Genomic DNA, 26397 nt, shown 5'->3' with positions numbered 1-26397 from the left:
TGACTTAAATTCCACCCAAGGACTGGAGGGTGAACTGAATAACATTAGGGAAGCAGCAGAAGAAATTGAATGGGGGAAGTGTTGAATCTTCATCCCTCAGAGATTTTAGGAACAACTGTTTGTCAGAATTGGTACAGCTGCAGTCACTGGTGCCTTTCAGTCCTCTTTTCTACTATTTTTGTGTTATTGCATGCAAGAAGAGATTTACTTATGACAAAAGACCATGAATCTTACTGGTTAAAGAACATATATTTAATCATACTTAAGAGAAGAACAACGTCATTCAGAAAGTTAGTTACAGCTTTTAGAGGGTGGCAACTAAGTTTACTGTATCTAAAATCATGCTACTAGTAGAGAGGGTCCAAGAGAAAGCAAATCATCAAATAAAAGTCATTATCAAAGTCTTTGTCTCAGAGATTAAAATGTCTGTTGGGTGCTAATGAGGATTAAGTACTGGGTTTTCAATTTTTTTTTTTCTTAACTAGATAAAATTTCTAATCTCTTGTTTGCTACATATCCTTTGTAAGTTACTCAACACAGCATTGCAGAAATCCAGCTGGATTTACTGTAGATACAGTCAGATGGATCATTTGGGTGACAACTTACCTATAAGCACAGAATAGTCCTGTTGAAGTTAAGTCTATGGAGAGCTGAAACCTGACATTTAAACTAAGTTAAACACACACTATTGATCCTTTCATGGAGGGAAACCACGATATCTTTAGAATCGCCCTACGTTAGTATGTATGGGTTTAGAAATACTAATGCTATTGTTAATGAAGCAGCTGACAATCCTAATTGTCTTACTAGAAATTTTCCCCAGTGAGTTTTCTTGCAATAGTGAGTATAATAGTCACGGTTCATTGCTAACTCATGTTCTCTTCCCTTTTTTTAATTACACCTAATTAAAAGCCTACTGGCAGTCTCACTAAATCAAAAAACGGATTATATTGGCCCAAGAAATGGCTTTAGAACATAAATTTTGAGCGTACACATTTTTCATAAAGCATAAGCATATGTCTATATTTAAATAACCCACACAGAGCATTCAGTGGGCACCTAAGGACTGTTTTTCAGCTGCAAAGAACTGGTCTGCAAAAAGGAATGGCAATAAAAGAGGCAACTGAAATGCTTCTTGATGATGGAAATTGCTCATGCCCTGCTTTGGTGCATGGTTGTGCCACTGCAAACTGCTCTAGAGATGGTTCTTCTAATCCCTCAGGAGATGCCCTCAGGAGCTTCTCCTGTGCCAGTGCTCCTCTCTATCACTGTGATGGAAGACATGACTAGCAGGGAGGCACAATAGCATGGAAATTAGAGTAGTTCCTAGGACTGGCTCTCTGCGGCTGGGGCGTAAACAGCTTATGTGTGCCAACAGTTACCTTCTTTGAAGTAACCCCAGGTTGGTTTTGGTTGTGTATCAGTTCCTGTGTCTTGGGTTTTTTATTTCTTTTACTTTTAAACATCTGTGTAACCATGTTATGTATCAAACAAGACGCCTCAATAAATTTATTTTCTTCTTTCCAAATGTTAACAAGTTCCCAGAAAATGGTTAAATTCTTTAAAGGTAGGCTTTTATATTAGAAAGAGCCCTGTTTAAAGCTCACAACATTTTCATCATGAGCAGATGAGATTATATACTAGCATTACTTTTCTCTAATCTGCTCTAGCATTGTTTCTTTTGCTGTGCTTGAAACCCACATTACTGATGTACAGCAAGATGTTTCAAGTATCTTTCAAAATAGACTTAGGACTACTCAGACTTCAGTTTGTTCTAGGTTCCAAACAGACAACATCATAGTTCTGGGGTATTACAATATTACAATACTGTCAAGTTTAAAACATAAGAGGAGGGTAGGTTGGGGAGCTTTTTTTTTCCAGAGCCATCAAAGTTTGAAAGAGGCAACCGTCATCATTTTTCTTACATGGGATGCTTATGTATAATTCAGTAATCCCCCCGTGATTAAATATGTCTCCTATAGACCTCAGCTGCATATAATGTCAGTTAGACTCTATTAACCTTTTCTCATCTCCATCTTTCAGCCACTGCTGCCTGACCTTCATTATTACTACATAGTTGAATTGTCATTCTACTGGTCCTTAATGTTTTCTCAATTCATTGACATCAAAAGAAAGGTAAGAACAATGAGACTAAAAACACTGAAAGCTTTAAGCACATATCGTTCTTGACTTGAGGAATACCTGTATTACCTGTGCAGTGAACTGGAAATACAGTTCTTTCTAGTCACCACCTCTTGCAGATATTCGTCACTGAGAAACTGGTATTGAAGTGCTTGTCTTACTCTGTTCCTTGTTACTATGATGTGACTTTTTTCTGCACGTGGGAAGAAGAACCTGGAGTAATCAAATATTCAAGGGGAAATAGCATCAGCCAGAAAAACCTTCTGCTCTCATACAGTGATTTGAATGGAATTGAACACATAGTAGCTAGTAGACGTACTGTTTCTTCTAAGAGTTAAATGATGAAATATCAATGACAGAGCAAACAAATTCACAGTATTACTTTGGTAAGTTCTGTGAGGGCTTTCAATTAATTCTACAAAAGGATGGTAAAAACAGGGATACATTTAATATTAAAAAACAATGTTACATTTAATCTTACCTTTACGGTTATGAAATTTCAAGTAGCTGAGCATTGCTATTAAGGAGCTATTAATCAAGAAAATAAAACTCTGGACAGATAAAAACATTTTTCCAGTATCAGTAGCAACCTGTTGCATATTCCTTCATTCAAATTCTGTCCTCCAAGGAGCGTGCTAGTCCATAGCAGAACAGGCAGCACAACAGTCATTCTATAATAACAGTCCATTGAGCTATTCTTGCAGGGTTTTTTAATATTGCAAAACTACTTGTTTAAAACATTTGGAAGGATTTTATAATATTTTTATGTGCCGCCTCCTGCTGTCATTTAATTAAATCATTGTAGGCTATGTTAATGGAAAAATCCCTGTTTACTAGAATTTTAGCAGGAGCATAATTCTGAAAAGAGTAAGTGAAGGATCCAGTATGTCCTGAATAAATTTATCTGCTATTTGGAACCACAATATGCTACTGGGAGTCTTGTGTCAGAGTTACGTATGTAGAAGAACACCCCTCTATTTGAATTTCCAAATTTTTCCAGAAGTAGAAATCCGAAGAAAACATCCACAAGTTTTAAATCCATATTTGAAGGTAAATTGTAAGCAAAACAACCAATTTAGGATGAATACATGTAAATCCCTTGCTTGCATTGTCTGTAGATGCTAAACATTCTGTTAATCATGAGCTTGAAATGAGTACAACTTTACTGTTTCAAAAAACAGAGATGTAGAAAAACAGTGCTCAATGGAGCTGTGTGATAGTGGAGATGAATTTAAATCATGAGTAAGATTGACTAATATATGTAAGCTGCAGGTGCCAGCAATGCTGAATAGCCATTTGTCAATATATCAACCAAAACCAAATCTCTGCAGCAATGTTACAGAATTGTTCAGGTTATTGCTGCAGAAATGTAGTGTGTCTAATCAGTCCCCCTACATTCATATTCAGCCCTCTGCACTGTGCTGTTGGTTATATTTTATTTTCTTTGGGTACCTCTTGAGGGAGAGGAAAATGTAACAGCACTGCAATTGCAACAGTACTGCAATTTTGCCGTACAATACATCTTTAAAGAATATTTAATTGATTCCTGACTAGTTGCTTTGCTCATGTGAAAAGTAATTGGAGGCTACCTGAACAGCATCTAGGTTCAGCACTGATGTACACTTCTGAAAAGGGCCATTGGGAGGGTCAGTAATACCTTTCTCATTTAAATATCTCATGAGCAAATGCTATAGCTTTTTCCCTCATGACTTGGACAGTTTGTTCCCATTGGTGAGCTGGGCACAGAGCTAAAGCCTGATCCTGTCCATAGTACAGGTGCAAGTAACCAATCTTTTGCAAGTCTGTTTCTCAGTTATATATAAATGACTTGTACTTGTTATCAGGAAGACTTTGCAGCAGCCTACTGTGGAAATAGAATGGGAGATGGAGGTGGGGAAGTGGATCACTAACAGCTAAGTAACACCCCTGCGGCAGATTTGCAGTGCTTGAACCCAGAGCACGAGATCAAAGCAGTGTCCCATGCATCTTCTGCGTCTGAGAATGTCCTGTGTCCAGCAGAGAGCAGGAGCACAATATCTGCAATGCAATGATAGCAAGTCAAAAGCCTTTCATTATAAGAACCCTGCAGGAGGCAGTGAAGATGCCGTATTTATAAATAACTTATTAGATCGCTGACCAGTTTGGACTGTAGAGACAGTTCGCCTTGTAGTGTAAGCGAAATTGATAACTAAGAAGGTCAGACTGGAGAAATGTGGCCATGCGCTGGTGTCACACAGTAAAACTGTTCTGTGGCCAGGGGTGAGTGCAAGCTGTCAAGAAAACCTGTGAGTTGAAAAATGTTAGCACTGGGAGTGTACAGTGTTTGACAAAAAGTAGTACAAGCTTGACAGAGACCCCAGCTCTTGCAGTACCATAATAGTTCTCTTTTAAAGAGCAGGTTTAGTTTAAAAAATAAGGAAACCTCTTAATGTACCCAACATGCAATGTGTGAAACAGTGCCCATGTGAAATAAGGCTCTGTTTAACTAGAAGCAGCAGGAAATTTGCCAGCTAATGCCAGACGCTATTGTAATATTTCATGACAGCTTATACAGAGCAGATTAACAGTTCTCAGCCTAAGACACCTGTTGATGTTTTTATGTTACAGTGAGAGGAATACTTTTATCCAAGTCTTCATTATCATTTTAGTTACTTTAAATTCAGCAGTGGCTGTGTTGTAGTCTGGGATGATCAAAAGTGCCCTGGCAGCCTCCTGCACTGCAGCGGTTCAGCCAACTGCTTTTATGTAGCCAGGTTTCTCTCAAGGTGAGGTGCAGTAGGTCTTCTCTGAAAGCACCAGCACTCAGCACTGGCCTAACTCCAGCACTGGTCTTTTACTCACTGTGGCTCAAGAGAAATGTACTTGCTGCTTTCCATCTCCATTTTATTCTTCTCTAATAGCAAATTCCTGACTCTAAAGTGACTTCCAATTGGTTTGCTGACTTTCAAATACCTTTTTAGCTTTATTTAGGTGTTATAAATTCCACCAGATTATCTTTGCCTGGCTGAAGAGGTGTGAGCAAACTATTTAGGCTGTTGCACCTACCTACTATTGGCATTAAGGCAGCAAACCGAGTAGATTAACTTTTACCGTTTTATAATGGCATGTTGTTTGCTTCGTAAGTATCTACTATGTTGCTGTAATGATGTTCTACCCTTAAGGGTTTTCATTTGCAAAGACTGCAACCTAGTATGATCTGGTTTTTTATCATCTCTCTCCAGCTTCCAATACTCCTCTTTTGTAAAACACAGAGAAAAAAAACTAGATCAGGGAACTTTGTTACTCTCTCAAGCCCCTGATGAGTTTTAATAGCAGTGAGGCTTATTTACATGCCTTCTGGATACCTGAAGTATTGTTTAATAGAAAAATATTTGACAGGTGTATTTAAGGGAATGTACAAAATTTCTACTCAGTATTTTAACAGGTTTATAGAAGATCGAGGAGACCTTTCTGTGTATTCACACCTTTTAGTTCCAAGCAGTTGGCAATTCCTAGAGCTTCTGTGTTTCACTTTTTTAAAAAAATGACAGTTCACTCATTCCCAAAATAAAATAGTCTGTAGCTGCTAATTTTCCTGAATATTCCATTTTTATTCTAGAAAATTTATGCTATATTTCACTAAATCTGGATCCTACATCTCTTTCTTCAAACTCAGTGAAAAAAGTCATAGAGCTGATTTATTTTGTTTCAGAGGAAAGGAATGTAGATTGTGTACATTTTGCAGACCTTTACTAGAATTGTAATGGTTGAAACCTTTAGCTGGTGATATTCCCTTTCCTTAATGATCTATAACATAGCCCATTTCCAGAAGCTGGGGTGACTAATGAAGATGATGTTTTGCCCTTTAGTGGCACTAATGCTCCATAGCCACTTGGCAGTTTAGTCAATGAGTGTGACATGTTAAACAAACATGGGTAGCAGAAGCCTTGATTCCAGAGGGCTTGTCTACAAGTTGAGACCCATGGGGTCTCTCTGTTGTCTGCCATATGTTCTTCCCACTGATGGTGTCAGGAGTAGGTTCTTTCTCCTGTTCTTAGCCACATATTTTCATGACACAGGCACATTACATCTTTCAGCAGTTACAACTGGAGGCTACATATCTGCTGTAAATAAATGCATCTTGCACAAACATATATGCAGTTTGAAATACATTTAAAAAAAGAAGCAGCCCATTCCTGTACAGCTGCTTTTCTGCAAGTACCACTTGACATTATGGGGACTTGTACCATTAGTTTCTATGTATTCATTACCCTTATGTATAATTAAAATCTAACAGGTAGCATCTTTAAAGTATAGTATTAATTACTGATGTAAAGAAATGTCACAAAAGGAAAGAAAGAACCAGAATAAGTAGTCTTATTTATATCACTGCTACTTTTTCCTAACAATTTTCAGTAGGTCAGTCCAGCATCTCTGTTTCAGAGCTGGCAGAGTCAGATAACTGTCTCTTTTAAGAAACATTATTAGAGAAGGAGTTCCCTGGACAGCATTTCCGTAAGTAGACTCATGCAGAAGTGCAGAAGACTGCTGCCCAAGAGCATTAGGGCTGCTTAGGAATAATCCATATTGTCAGGAATGCCTTGAAGAATTCCCAAGAGGGACTAGAAATCTCATATTTGTAGAACATGAATGTGTCAGCTATAAAAACAGAGGAGATTTTCTGCTTGGCTTCTTCCCCTGTTTGGACTGCCTACATGCTAACATAATTGCTGTTAGAAGGAAAATGAAGAACAGTGCCATAGCATTTGTAGCTGAAGCAGGTAAAGAGTTAGGCTGCAGTATGGCCATATGGCAATGCTAGTAGCTTACTTCTAATCCCAGGGACCAAGGTAGGTGCTTTGCTGTTTTGATTATGGCAAGGTGAAATGGTCCCCATGTAGGGGTTTGTAGTTACTGAAGTGACTAAGATGCTGTACCCCTGCTTTCCCTTAAGACCCTTAGAAAGGGAAACAGCCTTTAATTCTCTTTTTGTTCAGTCTGCTTTAAGAAAATGAACTTAAAGCAATGGCTTGGTATGACTGCTGAATGTATTTGATTGTGCTCCACACTGCTGGGGACCACATAACCTGGCTGAGAAATGTTGGGTGTATACCAGACTAGGGTACGGTTCTCTGCTTTTAGTCTTTTTCTTTCTTTTCTCCCTTCCCCCATCCCCCTCAGCTTTGTGGCGATATACTGGCAATGCCCATTGATGGGTAGGAAATAGGTCGTTATAGCACCTGATAGCATTAAACATAAAGTGATAGGCAGGGAGCTGGTCCTGTCCCTATTCAGTTAATGAGACTGCTCAAGCTGCAGGTTTTTCCACGGACTCCAGGTGTACATTGCAGTGAAGGCAAGCGCTGGTACTGAGAGGCAGTGGCACTGCATGTCCTTGAAAACAGTGGTGCCTGCTATGTGTCTACTGCATTCCCAAAGACAGGTAGAGTGACACCAGGCAGTTACTCTTCCCAGTATTGGAGAGACAGAGCAGTCAGCAGCCGTAGCTTCTCCTTTTCTGGAGTTGACCCTGTGTTAGTGGGAACTCACCAGCACTTTCCGTAGGGCCCTCCTGCCTGACATGTGTACCTTCAGTCCCTTTGCACACCAGGTGCTGCCTCTCTAAAGACTGCAGGTCTCAGTTTTGGTTTCTCTGCTGTGGGCCACTTAGCTGAAGACTACCACAGCTCAGCAGGACTGACCCACGAAAGCTGCCAGAAAGCCAAATTCCACCTTCCAAGATGCTTGGCGAGCAGGCTGCCTGGAAGAACTGCTGCTTCTGACTGCCTGGATCTCTCTCCCTTCAGACAGCCCTGCATGAGAGCTGCTAAATCTGCTGAGAGCTGTGGTACTAACTTTGCACCCGGTGCATGGAGAAACTCCCCAGGCAAATGATGCCTGTGATCTTTTCTTCAGGGTTTTGATACCACTTTCTCAAAGCTGTGCGGGTAGTTCAGCAAACTCCAGCAAGACTTCTTTTTGACTGACCTGGTGCCTTGCAGACAAGAGCCTCATCTCTGTGGGTCCTCTTCTCTCAGTAATCAATCTGGGAGTCTAGGCCAGGCAGACAGGTCATTCCCTCTGCTTTGCCTGCCCCTTGGCATGTATCTGGGAATGTGATGTTACAGGAGCTTCACGGCTCCCAGTATTTTTGAGTAGTAACAGTTACTTGCTGGCCGAATAACTCAGAGTTACTGATCTGGAGACCAGCTAACCTGCATCATATGGGAGGCAGCAGATTAGATCTGAGTAGGAGGAGCTGCACCAGCTCATTTGAAGACTTTTCTGACCCTGTTACAGTGAGAAGGCAAAGCAGCTTCATTAAAAACAAACAAATAAAGAACTGGAACTGGGATTCTCAGCTCTGTGAAAGCTCTCAGTTTTGCTTGGCAGGTGACTGTTGATAACTCCAAGTGCAGTGGAAGTGTGTTTCCCGTTCCTTTGTAGCTATTTGAACTCTTGTGAATGATGCGTTATTTTGCGTATTGTATGTTGCTTGGTGTATAAAAAATAAGATGTAATTTGATTTGTATGTACATATGCCTTTTCAAAGTAACTTCAGCCACCAATGTTTACTTCATTAGGTTAAATTACTATGAATTGAGAAGTGTAGATATTGCCTAGCTTTCAGTAATATTTTTGCATTTTGTTAACATATGATGATTATTTTATTCAGTCTAAGTGAAATATATAGCAGAGTATTTAATGCATTTATGTAGCAGGATCTTTATATAACATAACCATAATTCTGGGTTTAAAAAACATCCATCCATTTTTGTATAAGAGTACTGAGTATCACTGTTTGCTTCATTGTTTTTTGTTTTTTTTCCTTGCTTCTTGCTGCTCTAGGATTTTGGCATCATGTTTACACATCACATTGTAACAGTCACCCTGATAACCTTCTCATATGTAACCAATTTGACAAGAGTGGGAACCCTGACCTTGTGTCTCCATGATGCGGCTGATGTTGTCCTAGAGGTGAGATAATACATATGTCATTAGTGTCTGTACATGGTATTCACTATTCAGAGAGCTAGCATGTCAGTAGGTAGAATCTATTTGCTACACAGAACAAGGATTTCCTAAGCAAAGAGTCCAGTTCAAGATGGTAATGGTGATTAATATAGTGTATTTCCTTGCTGAAATATATTACACTTGTAGCAGTGCATGTTTGTGACTTCAGGCTGGTTTATCCATTGATAAGTTGCTTGTACAGAGCACTGGTAATGCATTGCATGCCAGGGAGGGTTACACACTGGTTTTAAATATAACATGGTAAAGTCAAAAGCTCGAAGTTGCAAAATCTGGAAAGTGGTGACTGTGGGATAGAAGCTCCTCGTTCTTGACCCCTTGGACGTGGTGTGTGGAGCAAAAACCCTGTTTCCGAAAGAATCAAGATGTCACGGTTTGTTTCTGCTGCGCTTTGCTGGGCAGAGGGTGCTGGACAATTCAGTGGCTGTTTGTGCGTGGGCAGTGAGCTGGCCTCTGGTCCCCAGGATTTTCCAGGTTCCCGTGCCTCTGCATCCAGATGCCAGTATTAAGGAGTTGGCTTTGGAGAAGAAGGGGTGATTAAAATTCTTTTAAGTCAAGATGGTCTGTAACTTCCGTAGCGGCAATTTAGAGATATTGTTATCCTGTATCTGCATCAGTTTTTAGACAGCTCTGGGTGATGCTGGGATTGGGCTGTCTGTGAACACCCCATCAGGATCAAACTAAAGTTAATAACTATGTTGTCTGAAATTATTTTTTATTAAGGCAGTTGCAAGGATCCTGTTATGCAAGAATATAATCTCACTGTGTGAGTCATCTACTGCAGAATCAAAATCCTGCCATTCAGATTCGATAGTGCTGTAAACCTGGGTTTATTTTTTAATCTAGAATGCACATGACTGCCTGAGATAGAAAGCAACAGAGAATCTGGATTTATCCTGTTAGAAATAATTACATCTTTACAAGTTTATTTTTCTGTTTTAGCAATGTGTAGATCTATTCTACTAGCTGTGGGTTCACCCAAACTTTCTTCATTCATCTCTTCTCACCACCAGAAGGACGTACTTGAAGGTGTTCATTCCAGATCAGTGTCTGTGGGACACTCAAACCACTGGAGAGCAGCTGTAATAGGCTAGCTAAAACCTTAGCTTGAACACAGTGAGATGCGTATTTTTGCTCAATTCCTCTGTTCATTCACTGGCTAAGACAAAGAGAAATTGCTGGTATTACCACATGATTTGCAAACATTCAGCAAATACACTTCCCCATGAGGCATATACTTTAGTGGTCTTTCTAGTCAATTAGTTCAGTCTGTTCTGGCTGGAAATACTAAAGCTACTCTGAAGTGTAAGAGAATCACAAGCCACGAGCAGCATTTACTAGGAGGTCCTCAGTCAACAGGCTTTCTCCTGCTAAGCCAGTGGGTCACAGCCCCGGTGCCATATGAGAGAAGATGGACTCTTACACACTGTTGACATTACTGAGGGGAAAGTCAGTGCAGAGGAAGAAAATTAGCAAACTGCAAAAGAAGCTGGTAAAATATCTTACCATGGTAGGTCAATTGTGCACCTGACCTGTTTTATGTATTTTGTATTTGTAAAAATGAAAAGCTATTTCCAGAGGCCACTAGGCTCTTTCCACCTACAATAATGAAACATGTCCAGTGGAAAACTGGAATGAAACGTTTTTGCTATTCACATTGCAGAAAGTAGTATATATTGGTAGGAATACTGGAGATGAGGTTTTTTCCATAGGTCTTAAGGCATCTGCAGATACAAGAGAGTCATAGTAGGATTTTCAGGAATACATAGCTGCTCATTTAGATCTGAGGGAAAGTTATCTTGGATACTCAAAGCAGCCTAGCCATGGCAGGACAGACCAAATGTAATTTGCTTGCCTAGGAAGCCATTACATTAGCTTAAACTGAAAACTAGGCTACCGAGAGGCAATTTTCAGAATCCCAGCTAAGTTGTTTATGGGATCTTGGGTATCTTTGTACTGCACTACAGATTGTGGGTTGGAAACGCTGTGACCTAACCTGCTGAAGCACTTAAAATCCCACCTATATGGGGACCTTGAGACTTTTCAGCTTCAATTAATGAACACTGCGACAGTTTTGATGCCAGTGTATGGATGTGAATAGTTGCCAATTTGGTATGCTTCTGGTATATGAGCCTCACATAGCTGACAGTTCAACCTGAATCCTTTCTGTCAGGTTCCAGCTGTCTCCTAACACACTTCTCTAAAGAAGCAAGGAATGGACATTTCAAACCAAGGCAAATAGCTGTGCTGTAAAATAAATGGATTTAAATAGACTAGCGAGAGTCTCTGGAAGAGTTGTGTAATTCAGCTGTAGTCACAGTTTTAAGCTTTGAAAATTCTGTTGTATTGTCTTAGGTGGCCAGATTCCAACCAACAACAACATACTCTCTTGCTTTTTTTGTAGTCCTTCCTTATCGATATCATTTGTAGATTTGTTATTTGAGAACTGATGACCCAGCAGCTGTACTGTTTTTGAGAAATGGCATGGTACTACTACAAGTTGCTGTAGCGATATCATCTCCACACACTATGAAACCAGCATTTTTAGACTGCCGCCATGGAAATACATCCAAAATTCCTATCTGAACTTTCAGTCATCTGAAAATCAAGGTGCTAGTAACTCTTCTGTTTTGCATGTTGGCACCAGACTGTTCTCTTTTCCTTAAACCAGACTTTGAGTACAAACTGCCAGGAAACTCATTTGCATCCACTAGAATATAGGGCTGATTCGGAAGGGTTATGTTTTCTTTGCAGCACTGGTGGCTTTCCTCATGTTTCGTGAGCTTCCTAACTTGTTTTCTGTTAGTGAGGAATATCCTTTATATTCAGGTTTTGAGTGGAAACATTGCGGAAGTTAGGTGACACCCAAAAGTGCAGATTGGTTTTGGCATCCAGATTGTCTGACATGAGCATTGAGTACTTTAAGGTTCAGTGTATTCATACCAAAAAAATCAGAATACAAGAATCCCTTTCACCATTTTAGGCAATTCCCTGGTTTGAATTCTGCATTCAGAATAGTATTCTGTATGCATAGTTGTGGCAATTTTGCTCCCTCTTAGCCCTCTGGAAAGTCTGCACAAGTAAGCATCTTCTCAATATGGGAGCTGGATACAGGTCCCCTCAGAAGGGGGCTTTGAAAGGGTTCCCGGTAGCTTAAGTGGACACTAAATCAGGCTCATCATGCACTTCATTGTGCAGTGACTCTGGATACATTTGACAGAAAGCATGAAGAAAGACTGTCTCTGCCTTGAAGCAGATGTTTGAAAATAAGTAACTGCTTATACATATGAACGCTGTGGAAGCAGCATAGATGTCTTAAAACAAGCTTGCTTGTATGTGCTGTTTTCTTCAGGGAGAAGGCAGCAAAGAAACTTCAGGGAAGATCAGTGTTTTAATGAGCAGTTTAAGTGAAGAGTAATTAGTGACTTCTTCATTGAGGAGGAGTGGAAAGACTGCATGAAGACAAATGAGAGAAGCATGTAAAAATAGGCATAGGGCAACAAGTTGAAAAGCAAAAGTTGGAAAGAGAGAGGAGGAGAGCCTTGGAAAAAGATTTGAGGGAGAGGGGTATAATCTTTGAGGTGGAAACTGTTCTGTATAGGCCAGAGAGGAAGAAGAGATGCTGTAGGGGAATGTAGGATATGGGGCATGCTAGAGGATTTGAGACAAAGTTTATATATAGAAGACACTAGAAGGTCAGAGAGCATGGGACAGGTGGAAGATGGATGGATGCTGAAAATGCAAGTGGAGCATAGTAGAAAGGTGAGAGACAGGTAGGTAAAGAGGTTGGGGACAAGGACAGCATAAACATAGTGGGGTTCAATAAAAGGTTTAGAAGAGTTTTGTGAATCTGAAATTGTAGAATTTAAAAAAGGAAATTGAATGGGGAAGGAAAAAATGAGAGATGTACTCTGGTTTATGCAGTCGGGTTTTTTCTGAGACAACATCTTCCAGCTGCTTGGTGGAGAGGAGTTACAAGGTCACTGCAAGGTGGCGCAATGAAAATGTTAACAATTTCATAAAAGTTTGATTTCTTCTTCTTACAGCTTATACACAATACAAGAGAACTCTGTTGTCCTCACAGAAGTAAACAGACATTTCTTTCTTTTACAGGCTGCCAAAATGGCAAACTATTGCAAGTGTCAAAAACTGAGTGACCTTCTGTTCCTTACATTTGCCATTGTCTTCATTGTCAGTAGGCTTGGCATATATCCCTTATGGTGAGTAAGCATATAATTTTCCTCAAATGCTAAGCATCAAACAAGCTTGGAAATAACTATGTTGTAATTGAACATGATTCATTGACATTACTCTGTTTCCCAAAGCACCATGGAGAGTTTCAGACAATACCAGGTGCTGAAATAGCCTATTTGCTAGAATGCCATTGTGTTTACTGTGTGCTAGACAAGAAACATATGGGGCATCTGCTGGTTTTAAGGTAGAAGTAGGTTGGAGACCACATAGCTTCAAGTTAGCGGTTGGTTGCCTGTGTTGGCAAGAAGTTAGAGGAGAAATAAAATGTCACCGAAGACACTGACCAGAGGCTAAGCTTGAAGCTGGGATCTTCTCATCAGCTTTCAGTGCACACTTTATGAACGTATTCATCTTAAAGAAAAACACAGTGAGATAAGGAATGTCTGGCCCGCTGAAATCGGTATAAGGATGTTATTACCATGCAGGTTCCAGTACTGCAGGCTACTCTTTTCCCACCCCTCCTTTGCACTGAGGGTCCTGGAGAAGCTGTGTAATACATACATCTGTAAGGTAGCTATACAGTAATCTCACCTCTTCCCAGACAAAGGCAGCTGCTTGCGTGTGCACATACTCTTCTTCTAGGTATGCACACAGACAGGACATAGATGTTCGATTCTTTTTCTAGGGTCTTCAACATCCAGAAGGCAGCTGGCTAGTTAGGAAATACACTGATGTACTTCACTGTGGAAACCCGTTCAAGTTTCTCTGTAACCTGTGCCCTATATATGAGGAGGGCTGGGAGAAGGCGTTGGCCTCACTCTTTTGTGTTCTGGATCCTTCCTTTCTCTCATATGAGCAGAAATAACCCAAATCTCTGTATCCCTATGAGAGCAGGAGGGGTCTGTCATTGCATCAGAAGATAATAGTGACAGTTTTGGTTTTGGGAAGCATGAAGAATGCCAGAAACATTACCCTTTTTAGAGTTTTATTTAGAGAGATTACCACCAAGCGCCTTAGCAAAGGATTTACAGATGCCAATATCAACATCTCCACTACAGTTTCCTTTCAAATCCTCTATAATGATATCTCTTTGGGGTTTTGTTAATGCAAACAGGATAAGACCAACGTGCCCTTAGGGAGCTTTGTCATCAGCTCTGCTTAACAGTGCGATGTAGAAGTCTCATTTAGCATTTAATGACTCCAAAGATAATGTGATAACGTGTGGTCCCTACTGCACTGTGAGTTGGTGACGGACCATGACAAAAGGAGAAAATGGATAGACACACAAACTGTGTGTTTAAAAATGCTTGTTATTTTTTCCAAGGAGGAATTATTTGTTTCTTAAACAGCTTTGCTTCCCTTTCCTCAGTCCTTCCTTGAAGCTAACTTGGCCATTCACTGAACTTCTGTAAATGAAGGAAGCTAGTTTTTCTACTTGCATGGTCTCAGAATGGTCTCGGATAGGAAAAATGGTGGCACTCTGGCTCATAGGATTTCATCTGCCTGTTGGATTCTGGTTTATATTGAGAAATGGAGGGAGGACCCAATTCTACCAGTGCAGTTCTGCCACTGGAGACTGCAGTACATGACTCTGCTTCAGGGAGGGCTCAGTCAGATGATGGCTGGATGGGTTCACAAAGGGGAAAACGAAGGGGAATTCATACTTGACCAACCTGATAACCTTCTATGATGAAATGACTGGCTTGGTAGATGAGGAGAGGGCAGTGGTTATAGTCTACCTTGACTTCAGTAAGGCTTTTGACACTGCCTCCCAGAAGATCCTGAGAGGGAAGCTGATAACATATGGGCTAGATGTGCAAACAGTGAGGTGGATTGAAAACTGGCTGAGCAGCCAGACCCAGAGGGTGGTGATCAGTAGTAGGAAGTCTAGTTGGGGGCTAGTAAATAGCAGTGTACCCCAGGGGTCAATACTGAGTCCTGTCCCATTCAACATCTTCGTTAATGATCTGGATGATGTAGCAGAGTGCACCCTCACCAAGTTTGCTCATGTTCCAACCTGGGAGGAGTGGCTGATACACCAGAGGGTTTTGCAGCCATCCAGAGGCATGGAACCTTAACAGGCTGGAGAAGTGGGCTGACAGGAACCTCATGAAGTTCAGCAAAGGGAAGTGCAAAGTCCTGCACACTGTATGCTGGAGGCTGACCAGCTGGAAAGCAGGTTTGCATAAAAGGAACTGGGATCCCAGTAGACACCAAATTGAACAGGAGCCAGCAATGTGCCCTTGCAGCAAAGAAGGCTAATGCTATCCTGGACTGCAATAGGAGAGGTGTTGCCAGCAGATCAAGGAGCATAATTCTTCCCCTCTACTCAGCACTGGTGAGGCCGCACCTGGAGTACTGTGTCCAGTTTTGGACTCCCCAGTACCAGAGAGATACAAAGCTACTGGAGAGAGTCCAGCAAAGGGTCACTAAGATTGATTAAGGGACTAGAGCACCGCTCACATGAGGAAAGGCTGAAACAGGTGGGACTGTTTAGCGTAGAGAATAGAAAGCTCAGGACAGATACTATCAATATATATAAATATATGAAGGGAGAGTGTAAAGAAGACTGAGACAGGCTCGTTTCAGTGGTGTCCAGGGCCAGGATCAGAGGCAATGAGCATGAACTGAAACATAGGAGGTTCCATTTGAACATCAGGAAACACTTTTTCACTGTGAGGGTGACTGAGCACTGGCACAGATTGCCCAGAGAGGTTGTGGAGTCTCCATCCTTGGAGATACTCAAAAGCCATGTGGACATGGTCCTGGGCAGCCTACTAGAGGTGACCCAAGTTGAGCAGGTGTGATGGGTTAACCCTGGCTGGATGCCAGGTGCTCACCAGAGCCGTTCTATCACTCCCCCTCCTTCTCAGCTGGACAGGGGAGAGAAAATATAACAAAGAGCTTGTGGGTCGAGATAAGGACAGGAGAGATCACTCACCAATTACCGTCACGGGCAAAACAGACTCAGTTTGGGGAAAATTAACTTGATTTATTACAAATCAACCGGAGTAGGGTAATGAGAAATAAAACCAAGTCTCAGAACACCTTCCCTCCACCCCTCCCTTCTTCCCGGGCACAACTTCACTCCCAGATTCTCTACCAACCCCCCAGCGGCACAGGGGGACGGGGATGGGGTTTACGGTCAGTTCATCACACGTTATTTTCTGCCGCTTCATCCTCCTCAGGGGGAGGACTCATCACACTCTTCCCCTGCTCCAGCGTGGGGTCCCACCCACGGGAGACAGTCCTCCACGAACTTCTCCAACGTGGGTCCTTCCCACGGGCTGCAGTTCTTCACGAACTGCTCCAGCATGGGTCCTTTCCACGGTGTGCAGTCCTTCAGGCACAGACTGCTCCAGCGTGGGCCCCCCACGGGGTCACAAGTCCTGCCAGAAAACCTGCTCCGTGGGCTCCTCTCTCCGCAGATCCACAGGTCCTGCCAGGAGCCTGCTCCAGCGTGGGGTTCCCACGGGGTCACAGCCTCCTTTGGGCACCCACCTGCTCTGGCGTGGGGTCCTCCACGGGCTGCAGGTGGATATCTGCTCCACCGTGGACCTCCCTGGGCTGCAGGGGGACAGCCTGCCTCACCATGGTCTTCCCCACGGGCTGCAGGGGAATCTCTGCTCCGGCGCCTGGAGCATCTCCTCCCCCTCCTTCTTCACTGACCTTGGTGTCCGCAGGGTTGTTTCTCTTACATGTTCTCACTCCTCTCTCCGGCTGCCGAATACCGCCGTCCCAACTTTTTTTCCTTCTTAAAAATGTTATCACAGAGGCATTACCACTATCGCTGATTGGCTCAGCCTTGGCCGGCGGCGGGTCCGTCTTAGAGCCGGCTGGTATGGGCTCTCTCGAACACAGGGGAAGCTTCTAGCAGCTTCTTACAGAAGCCACCGCTGTAACCCCCCCCGCTACCAAAACCTTGCCACACAAAATCAATACAGCAAGGCTGTTGGACAGGATGACGTCCAGAGGTCCCTTCCAACCTCAGCCATCCTGTGATTCTGTGAGCTGCCTTATGTGTTTAGCTGTGACTCCAGCATTTAAATCTCACTCTGTATTATTTGAAATGACAAAGAAGGAGCTGCTGACTTGAAATTTTTTGTTATTCAAACACAAACTTTACCAGATCACTGCTATGTGCTTGCTTTGCTGAATAGTCAACAAAAAGCAGATTAATCTTGTCCGGAGTGCATGATTTTGAAGGAGGTCATTAGTCTTCACGCATTTAACTAGAAACAGCTGCCCAATATGCTTTTTCTCATGAGACATCTGAAAATCAGCAAGGTCCAGATTTTCCCATCCTTTACATCCTTACTATGCTAGTCAAGTTTTGGAAAGTCCACACTTTCAACCTGAAGTGTTTAAAATAACGCTGTGTGTTTATAACTGGAACTGAAGCTCAGAAACTGGAGGTTCATGCTGTCTCAAGTGATTTCTGTGAAGTGTTGCAGCCAAGTGTCACACTGTGCAGGAAACCCTTGCTAGGACTAGGCAAATTATAAATTAAAGATTGACATGGCTAGTGGGAATCAGGCATCATAGAGCTGAAGACTGTGTAAGTGTCCCTAATACACATTCATGCTGTCTGACTGGCAGAGTCCCAGAAGAGATTACCAGCACAGTGATAAGTTATCTAGCAAGTGTGAAAACTTGAGCCCTGCTTTACAGCTGTAGCATTTTATGCTGGTGTTCTGGATGTGCCCATCTGTTCCCATATACGTTAGGTTACAGCAGCACTTCCGTGCCACTTTAGATTGAACCTTGTCTGAATAGAGTAGCACTGGCCCAGTGTGCTGAAAGCAGGGTAAAAATCAAGGCAAGCAGGTCTGGGGAAGAGGGAAAGGGAAGAGGGCTGCACAGTAGCTTCTGTTGTTGATGTTGGCTCCCTTGATACTGAGTATTGGGCTAATGAGGGCAGCAGGTTACAGCCGTGGGTGAGGTTTGCTGCTGGGATGGAAAAGATAGCACAGACTCTTGAAGACAGTGAAGGCAGAAGGATTGTGCATTACAGGAATGCAGCAGCCAACAGTGTGCTGTGTGTTCCCTTGTCACAGATGGAGTGGTTACACTGGCGATCCCTCTGCCTCTCCTTTCCCTTAATCAATGAAAGAACACATTTATTTATTTGAATATGCAAATGGTTCAGTGCGGTGTATATGATCTTTGATTTTTAAGACCATCTTACTTCCAGACCAAAGCCTTGATGTATGTATTCCTAACAGTTACCCTTACTTACACCTATAATTACAGAGCTTGGAGGCAGTTCCATAGTTCTCAGCTGTACTGTGGGCACTGTGTGTGGAAGTCAGGGTTAGCGGGGATGAAGCATGGGGATGTATGCGCTTGTCTCTCCCAAATCCTTTTTCTCTATGAAACAGCAATTCTAAATCTTGACCCCCATTAGCTTGCATGTCAGCAAAGATGAGTCATTGGCGTGGCAGCAGGCCAGGCAGTATAGTTTTGCTCTCCTTTGCTGAATATTCAAATAGCAAAATTTAGTGCCTGATTAATATTACATAAATATGCAAATTTTTCTAGCATAAAAACCAAGAGGTATAAAACTGGTGTGCATGTAATGTAAAAGGAAGACTATAATTTATAAGAAAACTTCCCCCACACAGGAAGGCGAATACCCAAGACAGGCTTCCAGAGATGTTGCTTATGAAGCACTGGCATGCTGTTGTGCTCCGGCTTTGCACAAGTGCCATTTAATTTTGCATAAAGGTGCTAATAAAGAATTCAGAATGTATCAAATGCTGTTTTTTGAAGGTTGTTTAGCAGTGGGGCTAAGACAAAAGAAACTGGCAATTAGGTATATATTTAGCAGTCTTTCTGCAGGCATCTGGAGTTCATTTCAGCAATAATTCAAAAACCCCAGGACACTTTCTGCCTCCTGCTGCTAAGTGGATGTAGGAGTAAAGCTGCTATTTTCACTGACAAGACATTTTGCTTGTGAAATTCTCCCACTTGCGCATAATCACTGTTCCAGCAAACTCTAACATAAAACACAACTCTCCATGAGTCAGGGGGAACATGATGCCTTCTCAGGTGATACAGGATTGTAGGGAGAATTAAAGCAATCTCAGCTAAAGAATTTATATAAATTATGTGAGCCCTTGGCTAGTCTAATCAGGCTGGGCAAAGCAGTCACCTCAAGCGTTTCTTTATTTCAATAAGCCTTGCAATTCTTCTTCCACAGGCTTCAAATTCTTGTTTTTGCTGTAGTTACATGGACATAGTCTTCTTTCTGTTGATAAAAGGGATGGTTTGCTTTTTGCTGGTGTTTTGTTTTTCTTTCAATATCCAGGAAGGGAAACTCAGTAGGGTTGTAATATGTATTAATCATTTTTTGAGGTGTGCAGAAGACAAAAAGGCATCTTCCATTCCAGGAGATGTGCGTGAAGAAGGTAATGCACTGCATTTTCCAGTCTTTCTTTGCTCATTGCTAGCTGCAGAGTTCATGTGAGAACTGTGAAACTCCTCAAGTCTGGGCTGTACAGGAGGCCAAAGACTACTCACTTACTTTGCTTATTCTTCTGGAATGCACACTTTTTTGACAGGGCAGTTTGAATAAATCTAATGCTGTGAAGAGTCTGGTATCTGAAACTGGTTTCACAGAGTGACCATGAACGAGGGTATTTCCAAGAGCTTCCGTGGAAGAAAGGTGGTTGGCATGGAGGGAGATACAAGGTTACTAAACCTGTTCATTCTTTCAAAAGATAGCTTAAGGTAACTGCAGGTAAAGGTGTAACTTTTGGATTTGAAAGAATAAGGAGAAGGCTTCCAGCAAAGCTAGGCTGATGTTTACCAGGTGAAGGCACCAAGCTGGGTAAATTCAGGTTCTTCCAGATTGCTCTGACTAGTATTACTATGTAGTTGTTTTTCACTACTTCTAATTATTTTTATGATCAGTTATATTGTATGAGAGGTAGAACACAATGGGTTTCAGGGAAGTGCTGCTGACAAGTACTGCTGTCAAAAGGCGAGGAAGCAGGGAAACAGCATTGGCATTCACTCAACCTGTGACATCTCAGCATGCACATATTACATATATGCACTGACAAATATAAAACAGTGGCTTAACTGTACAAATGTAAATGAAAGCCTGATTTAAGCTGATTATAAAGAACACAGGTTATGGTCTGCATGTGCTGTCCCCCAAATTCTCGTCTAGGCAAATTTGGTATAATCCAGGTAGTCTGTATGCCTTCTTGTCCTTGATCTCTTCAGACACTGTCAGTGTCGGGTCTACTGTACCACGTTAAAAACTGTGAGGACAGACAATCAACTACTTTGTTTAGTTGGTATGGTCTTCTTTAATGTTGGTAGGTATGACTTAACTGGATATTCCATTTGTGAGTCTGTTTGGAAAGGTTCTGTCAAAAAAAAAAGATGGCAAAAATGGTTCTCACTGTTACAACTCAAAGCTGTTTCAGGTGCTTGTCTCCTCATCAACTGCAATGTACAGTTGCTAAATGGGATTTTTGTGCCAACAAATCCTATATAAGCATAGGTCTGCCAGTCCTCAGAAGAACAACTTCGTTCCTTGTTATTTTTTCATTTTTAAAGCTCATGAGAGTACACACAGTCTGGTTCATGGCTGATTTCTAATTGCCTTTTCATGGCAATGAGTATCTACATGAACCAGACAAGCATGGCATGATCCTCACTGAGTTAAAATTAAGTTCTGTTCACCATGGTGTGCTTTAATGAACCCTAGTTACTTATTACCAGTCTTTCTCTCATCTCTGCATGACTGGCTGAATAGCTGTTCCCGAGTTTCATCACTGGTTGAACAACAGCGTGGGATATAGCCATGCTGTTAATGCACACACTGAGTCTCCAAATAGTGATCCAGTATGCCAGTTTGCACTGTTCTCTCTTTTATCCTGGAATCAGCTTCTCTCTGAGCAAAATTGCAGCTTGAGTTACGAATAGGGCAGCACAGACCCTCCCTGAGTAGCAGCTGCTGCAAAAATTTGCTGAGCCTCTTTTTCCTAGCTTTGTTCTTTTTCTAGCTGATATTTACTGGTTTTGTGCAGCTCTTAACATGCAGGGAATTTGAGTTGTTGTCTTTCATACTGGTTTTCTTTCCTGGCACATTTTCTCCTGTTTGGCCCTTGGAGCATGTGTATTGTGGGAAGGCAGCATGTGGACCCTGGCAAAGTCACCCTGCTTCATTCCTCTGAACATATTGGTAAAATAAAAAGCTCAAACCTACCCTTAAAAAGCATCCTAGTATGTCAGAGCAACATGTAGCCACTAGTTAAAGCAAGAATCCTGGTCAGTTACTCGGCATGGTAAGAATTTAGGTAGCCAGATAAATCCCAACTGCCCAGACCTTGTCTGGACTCTGAATGAACACAGTGTTTTGTGATGGTTTTAGTTACTCTCGCTGGATCCTGATGTCAGTGAAAACCTTTCTAGCCTGGCTAGTATTATATATAGAGCTGGACAAACATCTCTGATTCTTCTACAGTAAAATAACTTACTTTTTTATTAAGAAAATAAATCTCTTCTGATACTGTTTTGAGCTCATTTTTCTCAGTATATTGTCTAAACCAGAGCACAATCAAAGTTGTTTGTGGGTAGCAGATACTGAAGGAATAAATTATGATTTTGATACTTGATTCCTGATGTTACTGATGCTGTCACTGAGTGGATAATGTAAAACTAACAAAAATTATCTAACGTGCTTATATTTCAGGCTGTTTGTAGTTTCAGCAGGCAACTTATAACCCATCAGTTTATCAAGAGCATTTAATAAAAAGTTTTTGGCAAGCTAACTACAGTATATTTGAAGAGCTCATAGACTTCAATTTATGGATTAAAAAGAAGTTTTAATTAACTAAGTCTCCATAACTTTACTCACAACTCTTGTCTTAGCTCTTTAGCAGAGCATATGTAATGTCATCCCATTTGCTTTTGACAAAACGTTATCTGATGTCCTTTCTAATGCCTGGTTATTTTATTTCCTCAAATTGTTTACAGCACTTGTGAACTCAGGCCTCTGAGTGCTACAAGAAGCAAAGCTGAAGTCTTTGGAGTGCAAGGTTAATACTAATGCAGCTATTTACAGGGAAGCTGTAAGAAATGGAAAGGTTGGAGGTGTCATTCACCATTGTGGGTTTGCAGTGTAAATAACAAAAAGTGGCATTTGCTCAGTGTTTCCATTTTTAAGATTTTCATGTGATCACAACAGGAAAAAATTATATGAAAAAGGATTTCATCAGACTTCCAAAGCTGATTTTTATCCTCATTTTTAGTTTCTACAGACTGTACCTTGTGGCTGTAATAATGCTTTCTGTTTTCAAGGATAGGCTGTTCGGTCAGTGTTCTCACTTTCCTTCTTTTATTATGAAATATGTCCTTTCTAAAACCTGTGCTCTGATTGAAAACAGGACAGAAACCTGTGCTGTGGCACTTCTTTTGCTCAGAATTATTCCCATGAGTGTAGATGTCTCAGAGGAAGGGTTGGTGTTTTTGGTGTTTTTCTTGTGGCCAGACGTGTTAGCCACTTTTAAATCAGCTCAGCAAGGCATGGTTACTGGAGAGTATGGATGACCGAATTGAGACTGAATTGAGGGTTGCTTCTGGCATGGTAGTCAGCTTCCCGTATAAGCTGCTTTGCAGTCAGCTGAAGTTGTCCAAGTCTCCTCTGAAGTTGCATCACTTGAAGGAAGGAGGGGAGAAAAAAAGAGGCTGACCATAGGAATTTGCAGTTTGACTGGTTTTTTTTCTAAAAGAGAGGGATGTGAGGAAACTTAGCCCCAAAGTACATCTTTAAGCGTTGCCCATTCTGTGGAGAGGAGAGCTGTGCTGGTACAGTAGTACTACAGACAGCCCATACGAGTGCTGACAGTCTAGGTGGCTATAGGTAGTTTGAGCATGCGCAAACATTCTGCCTCTTCTCAACCCCTTTTATCTTAGAGGCTGTATCTGTAGCACCAGGTTTTGCTGTTAGTGGAGTATATTTTGTAGTGCTAGAGAGTTGATACAAAACGGAATAATGCTACTGTTTGACTGTGAGCTGCTGATGTATGCGGGACATAAAAATCATAGCTGTACAAAAGCACGGGAATATGACAGTTAACTTACCAGCTTGAAATAGTAAGTGGCTTTTGAACACCATGATCAACAGCCATGATGCAGGTAGGGTCTCATTGGTGCTCAGCTAGGAGGAGGTCACTGTGGCTAAACACTTTGGAAGAAACTCAGCACCCGTGTAAGTGAGCTCATTCTGTTGATTTCATCAGTGTTGCATGATGACAGAGTCTGATGCATAATAGCTATGAAAGTAGAGATCATGATAAAGGAAATTGGATTAAACTGAAAACTGTTTAAGGCTGATTTCCCAGACTTTGGTGTGGAGGAAATTCTTATGATGCTTGTGGGGGCAAAGGTAAAGTTGATTGGGTTTTTGGTGTTGGTTTTTTTCCCTCCCCATCCACGTCTTTTGGCATTTCTTCCACAACTGGACCATAATGCTTGAGTCATTTGTTTGAAAGGTGAGTCCTTGGCAGACACTGTGCCACCACACTTCCTTAAGCTGCATGACTTTTATGGATTTTATAATTATTCCATTACTCTAGGGGCATGTTCTCAGGACTAGACTGATGAATCCAAAGTGTGGTACCCCTACTGTTGATGGTATGTAAGCCACCTGAAAGACATTGGGTACCTGACAGAGAGCTGGCTGCAGCTGTTCTGGGATGTTTTGTGGGCTTTTGAACTAGTTCTGTTTCGTTCCTGCATTTACAGAAAGCTTGGGTATTTTTCCCCTGAAATGTCTGCCGTGGCATGTTGCTAAACACAAGGCAGTGTGTCAGTGTGTGCTCCAAAAGCGAAAGGAAGAAATATTCCTTGAGCAGAGGTACTGCACTTATTTTTAGTCAACAGAAAGAGGCATGGGGAAGGCTCTTTTGTTCCCTGATACCCCATTTTGCAAAGATTGGAAACTGGCCTCCTACAGTTTACAACTAATGCCTTTCCTATTTGGAGAACAACGTGAACTCCAGGCAAATGGATCTTGATATGTTCATATAAAAATTTTAAGTGTGCCTGGAGATTTTCAGATTTGGAAGTGTCATTCTTAGCATAATGTAGTTTCTCTGTGCCTGTGTTTTATGATCACAGGCCTTTACACAAGCATTTTGCCAGAACACATTACTGACACAACATTTTGCTGAGTGTAATTACATTCTGCTAGGAAATTTGAATTCTCTCCATATCCTAATGTCTATTGAAAGACTCTCCTGAGATTTGAGCTTGGATTGTGAAGGTGTCTCTGACCTTGTACTCTTGTTTTTTTCTATCCACAAGAGTGGAAATACTATTATTCATACCAGTGGCTGCAAAATCAGTTAATGGGCAGTAGCTGTTGATGAGAAGGAATTGAGTGAAGAGAAAAGCACAGCTGAACCCAGGAGAGTGACAGCTTGATCAGAATGGTCTCTTTTACAGTACATCAAACATGAATAATTTCCTGCCTGTTCCATCATTTTAATTAAATAATTGGAAATCCTATTGATCTACGCAGGGCTTAAAATAACACAGTCTCAGTGGCAGGGCTGCGATTTCTGCAAAGAGGTATTGTTCCTAATTAGTATTAGGACAGGAGCCACCCATCTCTACAGCAGCTGAGCTTGTATTAGCACCATGTCAGGAAATCCTCTGATGTGGAGCTGGTATGGGTGAGCAGAACTCCACATGATGCTGAGCTCACTGATAAAACTGAAGTGTGTGGATTTAATGTTGCTCTGAATACTGACTCAAGAGTTTATATCCCTTCTGTTGCTGCATTTTGTGGAGATCTTTCATCAACTTACTGTCTAAAATAAGAGGGTAATGAGCATCAACAACCAAAAAATCTGAGGAATCAGTTTGAGATGGTGTTGAAAGATCATCTCTCTCTCCCCCCCATCCTTCCTTCTCTGTTTCATTGATGCTGTGTGGGTGACTGGTTCATCTGGCTCTTCTCAGTTCACAGTGGGTCTCTGCTACTCCCCTCATATTTGCCATTCACTGATTAGTAGCATAAATCCTACTCTGGGGGACTGAAAACCTAAGAGACAGCAGGATCTGGAAAGGGAAACCAGCGTGTTCTTCCACTCAGCAAGAACCAAGAAGCATCTGTTCAGAGCAGAGCAGTGATACAGACACAGCAGCTGGCCAGGCTGAAACTCAGAAGAGGAAGAAGTTGGCAGTACAGCCCTTTACGTATTGGATTTGCTATAATTAAATATTTAGCTGTGCTGCAGCTTGAGGGCTCCAGGACATACAAGTGCTATTGGCCAAAGTTTCTTCAATTTAATGACTATTTTGCATATCATTTCATACCCTTCTCAGGTAAAAAGTTGGGTAACTCATCTGAAGTCTCTCATGCAGAAACATCTGCGCGTCAGGTCACTTGTGTAAAGTTAGCTTAGCATTGTCATTATAAGTAACTAGGACAGCCTGGGATATGAAGTCCTATTAGATTTCAGTCAAGGACTAAATCCCAGACATAAATCTTGACTGCTGATGAAATGTAGCTGATTTATCATCCTGTGGCTGATCAACATGTGCACATACGTGTGCTTTCGCACTCCACTGCCTCTTTATTTATCTGTGAATCTCAGTGATATTTTTTTTTACCTGTCAGTTTTATGACATCTTTCAAGCAAGTAGTCCATGGTGTTTTATAAACAAGCTAATGAACACACTTTCCCAGCATCTTTATGTGGCAGACAAGATGTACGAATACCTTCTGCCCATCTTTAACAAAAAGTAAACTATGTAAAGAAATTTGAAAATTTTTTTGATCACATAATAAGTTAATAGAACAGCTAAATCCAGAATTTAGGACTCCTGACTGTTCTCTGGTCTTGGTCACTTCTTAGCACGTATAATGGAGAATAAACTGATATGTTTTGGGGCAGAAGTAAGTGCAATTGTTTATTTTTTAAAGGAAAATTTCAAAAAAGCAGAAACTTTGAAGCATTGCTGTCAGTAGTATTGTCAGATTACTTGCACTAAATAGGATCTGAATTTCATTAATGCCCACCT

The 26397-nt window shown here is 41.5% G+C and overlaps 1 protein-coding gene across 2 annotated transcripts in view; it reads left to right on the top strand.

Annotated features, from left to right (window-relative positions):
* Positions 1–26397, top strand: part of CERS6 (ceramide synthase 6) — a 134448-nt gene that overhangs the window by 93870 nt on the left and 14181 nt on the right. For both annotated transcript variants that reach the window (XM_052793134.1, XM_052793133.1), the window contains exons 6-8: positions 2044–2136; positions 8971–9099; positions 13267–13373. In XM_052793134.1, coding sequence (XP_052649094.1) covers positions 2044–2136; positions 8971–9099; positions 13267–13373 — 329 coding nt within the window. The remainder of the gene's footprint in view (positions 1–2043; positions 2137–8970; positions 9100–13266; positions 13374–26397) is intronic.

This window comes from Harpia harpyja, chromosome 7, assembly GCF_026419915.1.
Source record: "Harpia harpyja isolate bHarHar1 chromosome 7, bHarHar1 primary haplotype, whole genome shotgun sequence".
Lineage (NCBI taxonomy): Eukaryota > Metazoa > Chordata > Aves > Accipitriformes > Accipitridae > Harpia > Harpia harpyja.
The sequence above is the reverse complement of the archived record's forward strand: the minus strand, read 5'-3'. Positions and strand labels throughout refer to the sequence as shown.